The 18,054-nt window shown below is 38.1% G+C and overlaps 1 protein-coding gene across 2 annotated transcripts in view; it reads left to right on the forward strand.

The window, feature by feature from the left end:
* Prkg1 (protein kinase cGMP-dependent 1) overlaps window positions 1-18,054 on the forward strand; it is a 1,122,235-nt gene that overhangs the window by 438,537 nt on the left and 665,644 nt on the right. For both annotated transcript variants that reach the window (XM_041660894.1, XM_041660893.1), the window contains exon 3: window positions 5,588-5,701. In XM_041660894.1, coding sequence (XP_041516828.1) covers window positions 5,588-5,701 — 114 coding nt within the window. The remainder of the gene's footprint in view (window positions 1-5,587; window positions 5,702-18,054) is intronic.

Here is an 18,054-nt window from a genome sequence, read left to right on the forward strand (position 1 = left end):
AAAGTTTAATCCCTTGAAGGGAGAACACATCATTTAAGGGACAGGAGTTGAGATCCAGGGAAACCGTATCGATTGGGATGGGAAAGCAATCATGAGCAGCTACTGGATAGGTTCTGATACTCTTTCTTTCACTCATAACAAACTCACTTCTTACAGGAAAAGCATTCTCTCTCTTCCTTCCTCTCTCTCTCCCTCCCTCCTCTTCTCCCTCCCTCCCTCCCTCCCTCCCTGTTTCTCTCCCCCCCCCCATCATGGATTAAGGAAGACATGAATGACAAGTATGGAGAGAAGCCAAATCTCTAAGTCTGTGTTCTGTTCCTGGGAAGTGGATGGGTTCTCTCTCTATTTCTCCCTGTCACGGCCTTGTCACTTTCTGCATCCTTCCCTAAGTGACAGCACCTCTGATATAAAATGACCCTGCAAGTCAGGGCTGGTAGAATCTTTAACTGGTTGAAAAGGAAGACCCAGAGATGAACTCCTCTCCCTAAAGAATGTGAATCTTTGCCGATGGCAGAGTGGCTCAATTACCAGAATGCGGAAAGATCTGTTTAGTCTAGTAACTACACAAATCCTTATCAGAGAACAAATATCATATAGCTACAGCCTTTAACTTACAAAATCTTAAGCACATACTCAAGATGTTTGGGAAGGAAGGAGATGGGATTGTGTGAATGGGAACTTAGATATAAAACTTGTTTCCTTTTAATGGCCAAAGAAGCTGTCATCAGTATGTTAAGAATTTGTTGCAACTGAACACAGTGTTCACAATCAGTTGCTGACAGCCATTCTCTTTCTAGCTGCCAGTAATAAATTGTTAAGTTAATTCTACTTATCAAGAGAATCCTTATGGCTCAAAACCCTACATTAGAAAAAAACAGAATAAACAAAAGCAAGGTATTTGGCATCTCTTTATTATTTCAGTTTCTTTCTTTTTTATTGAGACTCCTGATTCTTATAAAACATAGGAAAAAGTGTAGATGCTCCCTAATAGCTCTCTTAACACTTGGAATCTCCCCGGGGTCATGCACATAAAAGGGCACCAGAAGCAGAACGCAAAGTGATGCCTCTAAAAGTGTCAGGCTTAGGTTCTCTGACTCAGCCCATTTCAGATCACAAATAGGCATATGGTCCCTGAAGTAGAATCAATAATGTATTCAGTGTACTATGATACACCTGTCAATTATTCAAGACAGTGGCAGGAGTAAGAGAAAGAACAGAGCCATAAATAATACTGAACACCTTCCACCCACTTCTTTCAACCTCTTCTCCTAGGCAAACCACATTAGCAATTTAGAAAACTCCAAATCAGTTGTATGTTTCTTTGCATATCATATGATGGCCAGAGGACAGAGTAAAAGTCACACCAAGAGGATATCAGATTATAAAACAAAAATAGTAAAGTATTAGGAGCAATGTAGAATATTAACATGAACTAGATTTAGATTTATTGGTTCCCAAATAAGTTCTGATAGTTTGTAGGAACATTGGGATTAGTCAAAGGGAAGGAACACTTTTGAATAGTCTAGACCTAAGATAGTTTGAAAAGTACTTTTCTGCTGCCAGTTAGAAAGTCTTGTTTGAAATCTAAAATATTTGTGAGTCAAATTGAAGTATTAAAATAGTTATGAATAAATAATGGTTAATTTCATCTTTGTTTTAAAAGAAATAGAAATTATAATCATTATGGTTGACCTGAAAGAAATTGACCAAGATGAATCACCAAATTTATTTTTAAAAAGTCATAATAATATAGAACTTCTAGGGTAGACCATTCTATGTTTCAAAATCATAATAAAAATCATAATAACATAGAACTTGCAGGGCAGACCATTCTACATTTGAAAGAGCGCTCCTCCATGCCATGAATGCCTCTGTCATATGAGTCTCTGATCTGTCCCTCCTCTCTGTTACTAATTCTCATTCTCACAACATCTGGAGGAAAATAAGCAAACAAATTATGATTCAGGGTAACAAGTTATAAGCATTTTCTGTTTCTGGTTTAATTATGTCTGTTTATTAAATTGTTACACCAGCAACAAAAAAACAGTGCTTTAAGCTGTGTGGGACATGGTGGCCGGTGCCTGTAATTCCAGCACTCTGAAGTTAGAAGAAGAAAGATCTGAAGTTCAACATCATCCTCTGCTACATAGAAGTTTGAGCTTATCTAGGGCTATATGACACCCTGTCACAATATAAAAGATAATACTAAAGAAACAAACAAAACATATAGTTTTTAAAATAAGCATCATTTATCATATGACAGCAGACCCTTATACTTCCTTGGTAATTGTGGTCATACTGACTGTCCAATATGTAAATTGACCTGGAAAAGATATATACAAACTGGTATTTATCAAGTATAATATTGAATAATTTATTTTAACTATTCTAATTAGTAAGGAATATAAATGTCTGTTGCCAGCACCAGTTATTAATATATAAATGAATAGTTAGCACATGTATTATTTATACCTATTTTTCAACAAAAGGTCAGTTAGGTGTAAGAAAATTAGGCAAATAAGATTTTGAAAATAAGGCAGGGTGTTGTGGTGCATACCTTTATCCTTTTACTTAAGAGGCAGAAATAGGCAGATCTCTGAGAGTTCAAAGCCTGTCTGATCTACACAATGGGATTCTGTCTAAAAAAGATTGGGAAAATAATTTGAAACTAGAAGTGAATTTGTGTGTAAATTCCAAAAACTAGAGTCTCACAGTGTTCAGGGAAGAGCTTTCTGGAAGCCATAAAATTGGATGGTATAGTGGCTTACAAGATGAGTGGTTGTCCATACATTTAAATAGACAGATGTTATATGATTGTATGAGTACGGTTTGTCTAGAAAGGAAGGATGTCTATAGGACTGGGAGTGTTGCTCATGGTGGTAGTTGGACACTTTCATCTTCCTGTATGAGGAATCATCTATATTTCATAAGTTAGGTCTAATACCAAGGTACAAGGATTTACTTGAAGAAACCTCTAGCTCAAACAAGAGTCCTTTTTCTACTTTCCATGTAGATTGACAAGGATCTCCTGAGTAAATTGGTAGCATGGGGACCTTGGGGGAGGGTTGAAAGGGGGATGGGAGAGGCAGGGAGGGAAGCAGAGAAAAATGTAGAGCTCAATAAAAATCAATAAAAAAAAAACCAACCAACTGAACAAACAAACAAGCAAAAAACAGTCCTAATGTTGATTCTTGTCTTTTATTGGGCTGGTGTTGCTAGAGATAGTGTAATTCTCACTGTTCAGATAGATTCTTCGTAGATGTTTCTTTCCACTAAAACCTTTCAAATGCTAACCTCAAAGACAGAGAAGCCGACTCACATAGTTACTCCTTTCTTCTCTAAGCAGTGGAGGTTTTGTTTTAATTATATTTACAGTGTGAATTATATTTATCATTTATACTACAAGCTGTAGATTGACAGTTTTATAATGCATTGAGAAGTTATTACTTCTAAACCTCGGAAGCCTCCAACTTCAAGTCTGTAGCCTCTGAAGCAAGAGAACCATAAAATGTTGTCTGCACTATGCTGAGTGTGAGCATTCTCCCATTCTCCCAGGTGAACCACTGATTTTCTAGGGTTTCTGTTTTCTTCTCTTGGTCTGGTAATGATTTGAGTTCAAAGGTTTGCTCCTCACCACCGTTACACTTCATTGAGGGAATCGAAAAACAAATTCTTTGATTAAAACAGAAAACCTGTTTTCCTACATAGGCTCTGTTTCTGAAGTAGCTGATGGGCTATTGGAATATATTGTAAATAATTCTTACTTACCTTTAAATGATAAACAAACATAATGAAAATTACACCAGCAATAAGAGCAGACATGTAGTAGACATTTATTACAGGCTTAAGTATTTTACTTGCCTTATCTTATTTAAATGTAAAAATCATCTGGTGAGATAGATATTCTAGCTTTATTGATTTTTACTAATGAAGAAAGTAAACTGCCAAAAGGCTAAGCGACTTTACCAAACGACACAGGGTTGGTACCAAACAGCTAAGAAAATTCGGTTCTGAGTCTGATTCAGATAATGTATTAATTTCTCGACTACCATGCTATAATCTGCTCTGTCTCATTCTTGAGTGTTACAAGAAACTTTTAGGGAACAGATTCATCCCTAAAATCAAATGAGGACACACTATATTTATGAATAGGTAAATTCCCCAGGCTGGCTGACATAACTTGAAAGAGGGAGTTCCCTTGCTATGGTCAGTAAGTGAGCCTGAAAAAGCTGGAGAACACTTGATCCATGTTGTAAGTGAAAGCAGTTCCTAACCTTTGGAATCATTACAGCTGCTAATTCACAGCTTAGTTATACAGAATACTTCAGTTCCAGTATGGCGAGTAGATTCTGGATTTTGTTCAAATTATTCTCAAATCCCCTGTCCACAGAAACTGTTTAGATATTGAGGCTCAGAGGGAATACTTCCTACAGGGTAGACGGTACCTCCCAGATGCATAGATGAACCATCTTTAATGGTTAAGACTTACACCTCAAAGGGTGTATGAAGGTAAATCATATTTTTTAAAGCCAATATTATGATTAAACTTGATTAGCTAAATACGGGAATTAATTTATTCTCAATACTTTAAAAGAAAAGGGCTATTACAGAAACCGGGCCATAAAGGGACAGCTGTGACACTGGTGCGTGGGGCCTGAAGTTAGGACAACACTGGGAACTATCAGTCCTGGCTTCATTCTTTTAACCAAGTGAGAGGTTTTCTTTTCTACCTCAGATGATGGATAAGAGATTGGAAAAATAGCAAAAGTGGAGGATTATGTCTAGAATAGAATGCCTTGCTTTTTATTTCTCCCCTGGTTGTGTTGAGTGATGGAAATTTTAGGCCACACAGCTATGACTTTTTTAAAATGAATGTTCTCCCCTACATCCCCCATGAATAGCACTTGCCTTCCTTATTTCTGTGCAGCAATATATGTGCCCAGCGTATCGTGTTTCCTTAGCTTTTTCCTTCTTTAGCATTTTATTTTCCCAGCTCATTGTGGAGCATAAACAGTCCCCCTGCTTTATGGTTGCTTTTATCTAACTGACAGTCCACTTAACAGGCTGGAAAGCACAGAAATAGTTTGCCTTAGTCGATAAGATGTTTCCAAATAAAAAGATACCAAGATCTGCAATTAAATAATGCCCAGGGGTCAGAGTAATTTCTCTCTTTATAATAACTGCCTTGCTCAAAATGAGACTTTCCAAGTCCGAATCATGCTGTAGAAAGCGTGCCCACTTACTCGAATTTGCTTTTGGATGTAAAATAATGTTAAAATTGGAATTACCGTGGTTTACTAAAATTACATATGGAGTAGTTTCATATGCTCCTGTTTCTGCCCCATCTTTTCCTAGCCTTTTCTTTGAGTCTCGCTTTAAATCTGCTAGTGAAGAATTTGAGATGAGATTCTTAACCACACATTTTTCTTGCTTTACATATATCGTCCTTTGGGGAAAACTTAAATTGGTTCACCGATGCATTTTTTTTTTTAAACAAGCTCAATGTTTTTCATGGCATAATGAAGATGCAGCAAATGAAATAACATGGGAGAGAGTTAAGATAACATGTTTGGCCTTCTTCTTGCAGATGGGAAGGTTGAAGTTACAAAAGAAGGCGTGAAGCTGTGCACCATGGGTCCAGGGAAAGTGTTCGGGGAGCTGGCCATTCTTTACAACTGCACCCGGACCGCTACCGTCAAGAGTAAGGCTCATTTCCCTTTTGCCACGTGCCTTTAGTGTCTTCTTTCTGTCCGCCTTTGCAGTGATGATTTGATGCTGATTGATTGAATCTGTGTCATTCGTTAGTCTATCTTTTGCTCTACTATCGAGTTGACACATGTTTACTGGTGACAAGGTGATTGTTGACCATATGCTTTATTTCTGGCATGGGATAATGATTGTTCTCATTAAAATTCTTATGGTAGAACTTTTTTAAATAGTATAATTTTTTTTGGTTCAAATTTACAAAAAGAAAGACCTTTCCTTTTTTCCTACAATCAGAGCCTGGGGTGATATTCTAGAACATTTTCAAGCTTTTTTTTTTAAAGATTATATGAGCCATAATGAATCCCACGTGTTGATTCTGTGATTCAGGAAAGGTAAGGCAAGAAGTGTCCTTTGTCTTACGCAAACATCCCTAAAGAGAATACATCCTGGATTCTATGGCTGCATCTGAGTATATTTTCAGCTTCAGCTGCTCATCAAGTTGTATATTGTAGCAGTTGATCTTTTCTCTGATTGAGCTTGTTTTAAATCGGGCAATAAAGCAGCTTGTTTTCCTGATTTTACATGTATGTGTAGATGTGATTTCTCTGGAAATGCAGGATGTTCAGTAGGAGCAGCTGCAGCAGCTAGAGGGAAATTTGTATTTTTCAAGAAACCATCTTCCTGTGCAAAGATAAAAGGGTGGTATAATGGATTGAGCTGAATTTAAAACCAACAGTGAGATCCAGTGTGTCTTTAGGCAAGTGTGCGTCATTCAGATTTTCCATGTTATCCCATGGATGATTTCAATGAGAAATTTATGATGAGCAGGTTTTGCTTTATTAAAAGAAGTTGGCAAAATGACAATTTATTAATACAAATTAGCATTATTTGGATACCACTGAGTAGTATTTTCCCCAAAATACATTCTATTATTGGCAATATGCCATGAAGGCTCTGGCTATAAGATACTCAAGAATGTCTAGCCACGGCAGGTCTCAGATACAGCTGCCCATGGCTTGCAGTGAATGATCTTTCTCCAAAAGTGCCACAGCAACAGATTTGCATTGGGGATCATTCAGGATGGCTCCTTCTTGGCTCCCAGTGATTGATCTTAGAGAGCAGAACCTTCAACCGATAAGTACTGTCATGCTTCTCTTTCATGCTATCATTTAATTCCACAATGCAAAAAAAAATTGAGAGTAATGGAAACATAAGAGATTCTGTGCAATGTTAACCCCATAATAAAGAGCCTACGATGGAAATTGAGCAGCTAGGGCTCCATTAAGCAAAACAGATTTTACTATTATGTTTTGGCTTTGTAAGAAAGGTATTTTTAAGGCAAACAAAGGAGCAAAAGAGCACATTTTTGTTAATATATGTTTTCATAGAATTGTGAATAATTCTTGCCATTTTTAAATTTCGGAACATTTCAGCCAAGTATATTTCTGCTCATTGAATCTAATTGGGACTACAAATTTCCAAAGGTTAGCATATGGTAATCACACCATACCTAATCACAGGAAATATTGAATTAGAATATTGGAAGAAATATTTTAAAGAACTAGTTTGTTTAAATGGATTTTATAGCTAATTATTTTATGAGATAATTACTTTGCTTCATAAAGATCAATGATCATATCTAGGCTCTATTAAAATGGTGTTCATCTTCACTAACTGTTATATACTCATGGTTGACAAATTTAGATAGGCATTATGCAATCTGAGTTAGTAAGAAAAAGCTGAATGTTGGGTGCAAAGTATAATCCAATCTGTTTCCAAGTCAAAATATCCTACACCGAGGGGAATAAGTGATGGCATTGTTTTTCTTGAACATAAACTGAATCACACAAGGGTATGCCTATGTGCATGTATATGCATTTCACTTCATGGGGCCTACTTAAGGCATGGAAGTTGCCTGAAGACATGATACTTGAGCTTGGGGTATGATAAGTTGTCTCTGTATTTGCAGTTATAAAGGTTATGGGCATAAGTATGGGATATTGCTTATGAAGAACTATTTCTTTTAGCTGATGCATAAGAGCTGTAAGGTACAAATAATGGTTGTTTATAGCTTAGAACTGTTTGTCATGTCTCCTTTCCTATCCAAGGAGACTGCACACATGACTGTGGGCTGTAAGCACCATTTTTTCTTTATGCTGAAACTAAATGTACAGACTGAACACATTATAATTCTTACTAGAATTCACCATGGATATATTTATGAACAGTGACTACAGAATATAACACCAAAGACTAGCTTACTCTTTACATGTGAGACTTTAAAAGATCCTTAAACATAATTATCTTCATAGGTCCAATACTTTCTCAGGATTCAGTATTATTTGATAGTCCTCTCCTTAACCATCATTTTGCCAGTGATGACTATTTAGTATAGTCCTATTTGAGTTCCAGACTAACACACCGTTCTGTTCCTTTCAAAATCAAAGCATCTGCTTGTGCATAACACTACACATCTGAGAAAAATGTCCTTCCTGTGTAATAAGCGTATCTATTCATACCTTTGTTGCTCTTACTTTTCAAGCCTTTATCTGCCTTCCATAATTAAAAATGTTGGTGGTTTCTCTGCCTTCCTCCTTAGGCTGACTGAAAATGATCTATGCTTTTAGTGTGTTCATGATCTCAGAGTAGTGGCTCAATTCTAGGAGACAAGCAAAGGACCTTCGATGAACATGAGTTAATCTTCTTTCGTGAAAGCACTTTTTCAAATTTACCAGAACATGAGTAAATTCCATCAGCCTCCCCCGATAGTGAAGGTGATCACAGATCTTTTCATATAGGAAATATTTTTAGACTTCTTAGTAAAGCTCCAGATTGGTATTGAAATGCTCTAAAAGATGTTTCATCATGGTGAGCCAACTGAAAGAAGCATTGTGGTAACTTGAAACAAGCTCTTTTTTATTTTCCCCTGAGGTTAAAGCTTTTTTTTAAATTTTTATTGATTCTTTGTGGATTTCACATCATGCATTCCGATCCCACTTCTCTCCCTGTCCCCAGGCATCCACCCTCTACCGTTGCAACCTCCCCCACACCCAAAAAAACAATTAAAAGAAAAAGCAAAAATCAAACCAAAGTGAGACAGAGGCAGAAAGACTGAGAGACAGAGAGAGAGAGAGAGAGACGAATCTTGTCACGGAAGCTGTAATGCGGCCAGTCGAGACACACAGTTTACCCTGTAGTCCATTCATCTTTGTTTGTAAGTGTCCATTGCCAGAATAATTGGTCTGGCGCAAGGTCTCTGGCTGCCACCAATAGTGGGCTCTCACTGGGGCTCCTCGTAGATGATCCCGTTGTCCTGTGTCATGGAGATCCTGCTGTTTTGGATCTGTAGGTTCATCCCCTTCACATGCTCCAACAGTTCATAGATTTAATGGATGTTCAGGTGAACCAACTCATAGCCCTGGTTTGAAGCCCTGGGGATAGCTGAACTGTCCAACCCACTGGCTTTCCCTCATTGTCATGACCCAGGCTGGCTCACCCAATGCTGCCTACAGCAAGGGGCGGGGCCAGTTTTCTTGCTCTCAGGTCCTCAGATCCTGGTCATCCACACTCAGACCATCAAGAAAGGCCAGCTCTACTAGTTTGCCCAGAAAAGATGCAGAACTTTCTTTTCCCATTGCTGTAGGGGGCAACCAAGGGGGTTAGGAGTGTCAGTTCTCCTGTTCTCATGCCTCAGGTCTGATTCACTAGCACTCTGACAACAGGGTTAGCTCTACTGTGTTGCCCAGGCAAGGTATAGGGCCCATTCTGTGTGCTGCAACTGGTCGGGCAGGGCTAATTCTCTCACTCTCATGACTCCGGGCCCAGCTCTCTTACCTCTTTTTTGTTTTGTTTTGTTTTAATCTTTCTTAGACAAACGATCAACTGCCCTTCTTCTAAGAGTACATAAATGGATATCACTAGTTGTTCTGATGACCCTGGGAGGAAGGTCTGAGATTACCAGAAACAAATACTATTAGTCCTCAAAACCATAGTGATGTAGGAAGAAAAACGCCGTGGCATGGTACAGAAGATGCATATGTACGGTCTACTCCTGTCTTACAAGGTAGCACCATTGATTTATCCTCATGGAATGAAGGCAGAAAATGCATAAAATTAACATTATTTTGGGAACAAAAATCTAACAACTTTAAGAGTCTCAAGCAATCTTTGTTAGCTGTGATATGAAATTGGCCACTGAGATTGTACCTGTCCAATTATAAGTACTACAGATGCCAGGGAATGAGAAAAGGATCAGTTGGTACAGTTGGTTTCTGCAACATATTGAATAATTAGTGTCTCTCATATTGTGTGGACTTTTCAGATTTGTCTAAGTGTTTGGCTTTGTCTAGAGAAAGGAGTTTTACTGTGCAGCTTTCAAAACCCACCAGAGGCAGGGGCCTCGCCTTGGCTGAATACCCTTGCCTAGTCATTCCCCACAGCTATGTTTTACCATATCTCCCTAAGTATCACTCCCAGAGTGCTTGCAATTTACACTTACCTGGGGTTTCTTCCCCGATTTCTGTGTTCAAGGTTCTTCAAAATACCTAAATGAAAAAGGTACTGCTGCCGGGCTTCTAAAAACAGAGAGGAAATGTGTTTGAGTCACGCGGAGGACAGGGCCCAGTGGTCGGTACTTAATGTATGCCTTTTCATGACATCTGTGGTGTGCTTAGTTTTCCTTTCATTTCCCATGAACAGTTCACAGCTACCTAAGGATATTCATGTGGCTTTTTGTTCCACCTCTCGTTCACAGAAACTGGGATGTTGTTTGCCTTAAAATACCAAATTAAGCAATGCTCCCCTTACATTGAGTTTGCTAACACATTGTTCAAATAATGTTGCTCAAATCCTACTCCATAAAAATCGAAGACTGAAAGAATTCTTTGTCGGAAAGAGCCTCAATACCAGGTTAGGAAGATTCACTATAGGAAGTTATCTAAGGCATGTGTTTTTGTTGTCTGGGTAGATATTTTATGAGGCTGTTTGGACAAAATATCTCTCCAGATTATTTATAACAAGTATATAAAAATCCCCTTGTAATAAAACTGTTGAGGGCTAACACAACACAGCCCAAGCAGACTTAAAAAAAAATTCATACAAATTAATGACTTTGATAACATCTGGTAAAAACATTTTTCTGCCTTACTTAGAATGCTTTCAAGTTTAAAGCCCTAAGCTTTTCTATGCTATCACGAGAAGAGAAGCTGAGTGATTAAGGTATTTTAGTGTCAGGGACATTTTATAAGTAAACAAAAGGTTTGGATGTTTTGTTTTATTTTTAACTTTTAAAATAAATTTGAGTCTTTGTAAGGAAATGGCTTGTGCATTCCCTTGCATCTCTGTTTCAAACATTAATTACTCAGCGTCTGTCAGAAAAATCTGCCAAATGTCAAAAAAAAAAAAAAGAAGAAGATGATGATGAAGAAGATGATGAACGGAGAGAGAAAAGAAGAAAAGACTGGTTTTTTTTCCTCTAATAACTCTATATGCTGTGTATAAGATGTCTGTGCCCAAAATGTTTTCTATTCACCATATGAACATAAAATGCCTTTTATTGGCAGCTTTTCTCGTTGCTACTGAGAAGGAATCATCAATGAGGTCCTTTAGTAGTTTCAAACCTTGGAGACATCTTAATATGACTGAAAAGAAACAACCAGGTTCTCTTAGAGAATATCATTATAGGACATGGTAAAGCATCCTTTTTATGATAAGGATGCATAGATGCAAATGAAGAAACATTGTCAGCGGCAGCGGTTGCTGTGCATGCTTCTTACCTGGCATCTTAATGAGTGCCAGCAGCTGCCCGCTTCCATGGTCCCCGTCCACAACAGGAGTACGACAGGTGACCAGGTGACTGTGTTAATGAGCCTCTGGCCTCTGAGGGCAAATCTTTCACAATGCATGTTTTACCCTCTCTCCATCTAATGAATGCTTCCTGCTAAGAATCCTGAAGAGCTTGGGAGAACCCAAAAAAGAGGTTGAAGGGGGACTAAAAAGCTGACCCTCCTAGAAAGGAATTATCTGTGTGTTCCCCAAAATTTTATCATTCAGGATAATGAAGCAAACAGTGCATCCTGAAGTAGATACACCTGCCTAGTGAGCTCAGAGACAATGTTCTTACTGAATTATCATTACCTTATGAACTGAACAATACTATGATATTAACATACAGTGCCATAATTCATGAGAAGTAAGTCTTTTTGATGAAGCAGCAATTCACTAGGTACCAATGACGTCATGTAATAGAGTAGCTGCTCAACCAGATAGCCAAAGCTAGCCTTTACTCTCATTCTGTGATCTATATAGAGTCCAGGTGAATTTAAGGGTAGTGATTTTTCTCCTTAAATTTTAAAGCGACTGTTACAATCAGAATCTGCTTACCATTTATATTCAACTACTTGCGACAAAACTGTCATCTAATTTCCATGTTGATGAGGTATGGCTGACAATCATAGTTAACAATACTTCTAGAGAGAAAGTAACTAATTCCTTCTTACAACTAGATAAATTACTGCCCCTCCTTCCTTTAATTGCTAAGTCTCTAGCATGTTCAGTGTTCCTTCTCTTTCAAAACAAGTCAGGCTTTGCCTGACAGGCTATTACTTTTAAAGGATCACAGATAATTTAATACTAAGTCTAACCAATAGGCAAGGAAGGCTGTGTTTTTACTTTTTCCCCCTAGAAATTTCTTTAATCCTGAAAGGTAATAGCTTTTCCACGTGGACCATGATATTAGAGGCCCCACAAATTGTGAAGCGTGGCTCCGCTTTGGCATACTAATTCCCTGATTTCCTTATTTACGAGGAGACTATATCTGGATTCACTCTGTAGATTGGGGGAAGAAAACAGACAAAAAAAAGCGACAACAAAAATCAATAGTATCATAGGCCAGGAATATATTTTCTATCATTATTTTTGTGGACAAGTCTCCATCCCTGGGTTGTGCTTTCCGAATAAATGCTTAGGTAGTAGTGACAGATGAGGAATAGAAAACAGTTGAGGACTTGGTGTTGCAGGAGGCTCAGATTTTGAAATGGGTGGCATTGCTACCCTACTGTGATGGGGAAGTGACTGATATGTGTTCTAATTTAACAATTGTCCCAGTCCACATAGCTGGAGAGAGGCTATGAGACAGGGCTAGTTTTCTCTGCTGCTGCTGTCGGGTTATGCATTTTGTCTCCACTCACTTAGGTTTCAAGGACAAGTGCGCCCGTTTGATTTCTACCATTGCTCTCAGGACTCTACTTCCACACACAAAATAGAATGTTTCCAATTTTAAGCATCTTGTCACCTGACCCATGTTGAATGCATCAGTTGCCAGAGGATGAATGAAGTACCACAGGAGAGGATCCAAGCTGGAAGCCTCAGAGCGGTGTAATGAGGCCCTGGAACCAGTTGCACAGCTGACTTTGAAATGCCGGGAATCTTTCTGAAAGCTTAATGAGATAAACCTTCCTGGCTCAGTGTTTGAGACGTTGCTAAGTGGTTACATGTTTCATTTATGAAATCTATTAGCTGTATTTCTTCTAGGTTGGGATTTGGAAAATTTGAAGAGCACTCCAACAACAAGAATAGCAAGGGAAATTGTTTTTCGTGGTCTAGCAAAGTTTAAGGAGATTCTTAGTGGTGACCAGAGCACCTTCACAGTCCTCGTTTCCTCTGATGAGTGGAAGAAGGGAAACTCAGCACTGGAGCAGTGTGTCTGAAAATGTGCTCTGTATTAACCGGATGTGTTTCTATGTACAGTTGTAGCTTGGTAACCATGGGAGTCATTTACCGTCTATGAAAGGTGCATACAACTTAGACAGACTCTCCCATGTGTTTCTAAGTATTTTTAGATTACATGTACTTAATACAATGTAAATTCTATGTAAATAATTGTTAAACAGTATTGTTTGGGGGATGATACGAAAAGAAAGCTCTCTGTGGATGTGTGTGTTCAGTACAAACACTATTTCTTTAAGTCTTTTCTCGTTGCAGTTGGTTAGATCTGCAGATACAAAGAACTGACTGTGATCATAATAGTGTGTGTAATTTACAACCCATCATCCCATGCATTATGTAACACAGTCCCCAAAATAGCCCGATGCTGGTATGAGAGACTGTCCCTGATTGTACAGGGGAGAAGAAACACAAGCCACATCAGGATTTCCATTTGTGTGTTTTTCTGGTAGACTCTGATGTAAATTTTGATAATAGTTTTTCACATAGTAATTATTACATGTATTCACTAATATATTTATATATAATATAATAGAACTTATTATAAACATCACCTTTCCCTCTTCCCACATATATGAATGCTTAATAAGATTAATAAGCCTATCATCTATACCTAAAGTCTGAACTGTTCCTTTGATGTTTGTCAAAGAGTGGTACATGAAGCAATAAGATCAGCATCCCCTGGGTACTTCACTGGCAACCCTAACCCACAGTATAATAAGCATTCCAGATGTTGATCCTACATTTAAGGACCAGTAACAAGCATCCCCAGAATTACTGAAAGAATTAACCTATGCATATGCATAGCCTCACATATATCAAATTTTCCATGTTGGAATATTTAAAGTAGAACATTAAATCATTATTAAATCATGATAAGTAGCATGATTTTGGCACTTCAGGGCTATGTTTTCTTTGCTGTTGAACAGAGACAATCAAGAAAAAATGAACTTTCCTCCTTAAAGCTGAGCTGTCTTTGCAGGGTTCTCCAGTAATGTGAAGATGTTATTTTGAATAATTTTAAGAAGTTAAACTAAAAGAACAGGTTGAGGGGGAAGGAAAAAATTAAAAAATCATGCGTGGTGGGGCCATGTTCTCAACACAGACCACTGTTTGATTTATTGGGTTTGATAGCTAGACTGTTAGGAGGAAAACAACAAAGAGAAAGTTTAATTTGATTTCTTTTTCATTTGTTTTCACAACCATTGCAGTTTGATTAAACATTAACAAATGTGGATGGACATGTCTAAAAAAACAGTTGATAACTGGTTGATGTGTGGGTTTCTGGGCTAAATCCCATAAACTGTGAAAGCTCTTCTTCTAAATATCTGTTGGGTTTTACCAACATAGTTCCTAGTGAGCTCTAGAGAGCCATAGATGCACTGCTTATGGCCATTACAGGGTAGAAAGACCCTCATGTTTCACAGGCATTGAAGAAACAGAAGATCCCTTGGAATTGAGACTCTCTGAGTCTCTTAGAGACCAGAGACCTAGAAGGTTGATATATACAGACAAGAAAGAGAGCCCGCTGGTGTCTGTAGCCACATGTAGCCATTAATAATTGGGTTTCACTCACAGCAATCCCATTGAAATCAGGAACAAGCCAAGGTTGTCTGCTCTCTCCATATCTATTCAATATAGTTCTTGAGGTCCTACCTAGAGCAAAAGGATAACAAAAGGAGATCAAGGGGATACAAATCGGGAAAGAAGGAGTCAGACTCTCACTATTTGCTGATGATATAGTTTACATAAGCAACCCCAAAAATTCTACCAAGGAACTTCTACAACTCATAAACACTTTCAGTAATGTAGCAGGATACAAGATTAACTCAAAAAAATCAGTATCCCTCCAGTACACAGATAATAAATGTGCTGAGAAAGAAGTCAGAGAAATATCACCCTTCACAATAGCCACAAATAGCATGAAATATCTTGGAGTAACTTTAACCAAACAAGTGGAAGACTTGTATATCAAGAAATTTAAATCTTTGGTGGAAGAAAATGAAGAAGACACCAAAAAGTGGAAAGATCTCCCATGCTCTGGGGTAGGAAGAATTAACATAGTAAAAATGGTGATCTTACCAAAAGCAATCTACAGATTCAACGCAATGCCCATCAAAATCCCAGCAAGATTCTTCACAGATCTCAAAAGAATGGTACTCAACTTCATATGGAAAAGCAAAAAACCCAGGATAACCAAAAACAATACTGTACAATCAAAGAATTTCTGGAGGCATCACAATCACTGACTTCAAACTCTACTACAGAGCTACAGTACTGAAAACAGCCTGGTATTGGCATAAGAACAGACAGGAGGACAAATGGAACTGAATAGAAGACCCAGATAATAATCCACACACCTATGAACACCTGATTTTTGACAAAGAAGCAAAAAATGGAAAAAAGAAAGCATATTTAACAAATGATGCTGGCATAACTGGATATCAACATGTAGAAGAATGAAAATAGATCCATATCTATCACCATGCACAAAACTCAAGTCCAAATGGATCAAAGACCTCAACATAAAGCCAGCCACACTGAACCTTATAGAATAGAAAGGGGGAAGTACACTTGAACACATTGGCACAGGAGACCACTTTCTAAATATAACCCCAGTAGCACAAACTCTGAGGGAAACAATTAAAAAATGGGACTTCTTGAATTGGAGAAGCTTCTGTAAAGCAAAAGACATGGTCAACAAGACAAAATGACAGCCTACAGAATGGGCAAAGATCTTCACCAACCCCACATCAGACAGAGGTCTGATCTCCAAAATATACAAAGAACTCAAGAAATTGGTCATCAAAAGAACAAATAATCCAATAAAAAAGTGGAGTACAGACCTAAACAGAACTCTCAACAGAGGAATCTAAAATGGCTGAAAGACACTTAAGGAAATGCTCACCATCCTTAGTCATCAGAGAAATGCAAATCAAAACAACTCAGAGATTCTATTTTACATCTGTAAAAATGACCAAGATCAAAAACACTGATGACAACTTATGCTGGAGAGGATGTTGGGTAAAGGGAACACTCCTGCATTGCTGGTGGGACTGCAAACTGGTACAGCCCCTTTGGATATCAGTGTGACGATTTCTCAGAAAATTAGGAAACAACCTTCCCCAAGACTCCATGAATACCACTTTTGGGTATCTATCCAAAGGATGCTCAATCATGCCACAAGGCCATGTGCTCAACTATGTTCATAGCAGCATTGTTTGCCATAGCCAGAACCTGGAAACAACCTAAATGCCCCTCAACCAAAGAATGGATAAGGAACATGTACTACATTTACACAATGGATTACTACACAGCAGAAAAAAATATAAGAACATCTTGAAATTTGTAGGCAAATGGATGGAACTGGAAAACATCATTTTGAGTGAGGTAACCAAGATCCAGAAAGATAATTATCATATGTACTCACTCATAAGTGGATTTTAAACATAAAGCAAAGAAAACCAGACCAGAAATCACAATCCCAGAGAACCTAGACAACAATGAAGACTCTAAGAGAGACTTACATGGATATAATGTACATGGGAAGTAGAAAAAGACAAGATCTCCTGAGTAAATTGAGAGCATGGGGACCTTGGGAGAGGGTTGGAGAAGAGAGGAAAGGCAGGGAGAAGAGCTGAGAAAAATGTAGAGCTCAATAAAAGCTCAATAAAAAATGAAAAGGAAAAGAATTGGGTTTAATTATTATTCAGAATGACATGTGACTGTATACAGTCTAAACTCAGGTGACCTTGCCCTTGTGACTGGTCACAGCTTGAACTCAAGTGAACTTTGCTCACATGACCTTGCATAGCCCTCAGAATGCACTCATAATATAAATTGGCTGGTGCCCTGGATAAAATTGGCTATTGTCCAACAAGGAGACAAATGAATGAATAAAATAAAACCTACACAGGTGATTGTTTTTTAACATAATTAGTTTTATTAACTCTCTGAGAATTTCATACACATAGACATTTATCTTCCTGCGTCCTCCAGATCCACTCCTGCCTTCTCTTGGGCTTTTTATGTGAATGTGACAATAGAACCTAGAAAGTGAGTGGTGAGTTATCAGCAGGCAGAGAGAAAAGAAGAAAAATAAATAAATAAATGCCCTGGGATTGCTGAATACATCCTCTGAGGTTGAATCTTCTTTATTGGTTATGTTCTTATAAGATAGTTGGCCCACTAGTAAACACACACTTTTTGTCCCACTTCTAATAGGACAATAGTTTAAAGTATCATTGTCTCCAGCCCTTCAGTGGGATCAGATAACACTGTTGACATCTTCCCCACAGCTTTCTGTTTATTTCATTTCCAGACTAAATTGTTGTGGAGTGATTCTGTATAGGAAACCGATGAGAAGAGTCTCTGGGGCTGGCAAGATGGCTCAGCGGGTTAAGACATATTCTGCTAAACTTCATGACCTGAGTTCAATTCCCTAGACCAACACAGTAAAAGAAAAGCACCAACTCCTAAAAGTTTTCCTCTGATCTTCACACATGAACACATACATATAAACGTTGTGCGTGCGTGCGCGCATGCGCGCACGCGCACACATACACACACACACACACACACACACACACACACACAGAGAATCCCGAAAATGATTCTATTTAAACC

The sequence above is a fragment of the Microtus oregoni genome, unplaced genomic scaffold (assembly GCF_018167655.1).
Source record: "Microtus oregoni isolate MIOR12 unplaced genomic scaffold, Mior012 000012F_ref0000307, whole genome shotgun sequence".
NCBI lineage: Eukaryota > Metazoa > Chordata > Mammalia > Rodentia > Cricetidae > Microtus > Microtus oregoni.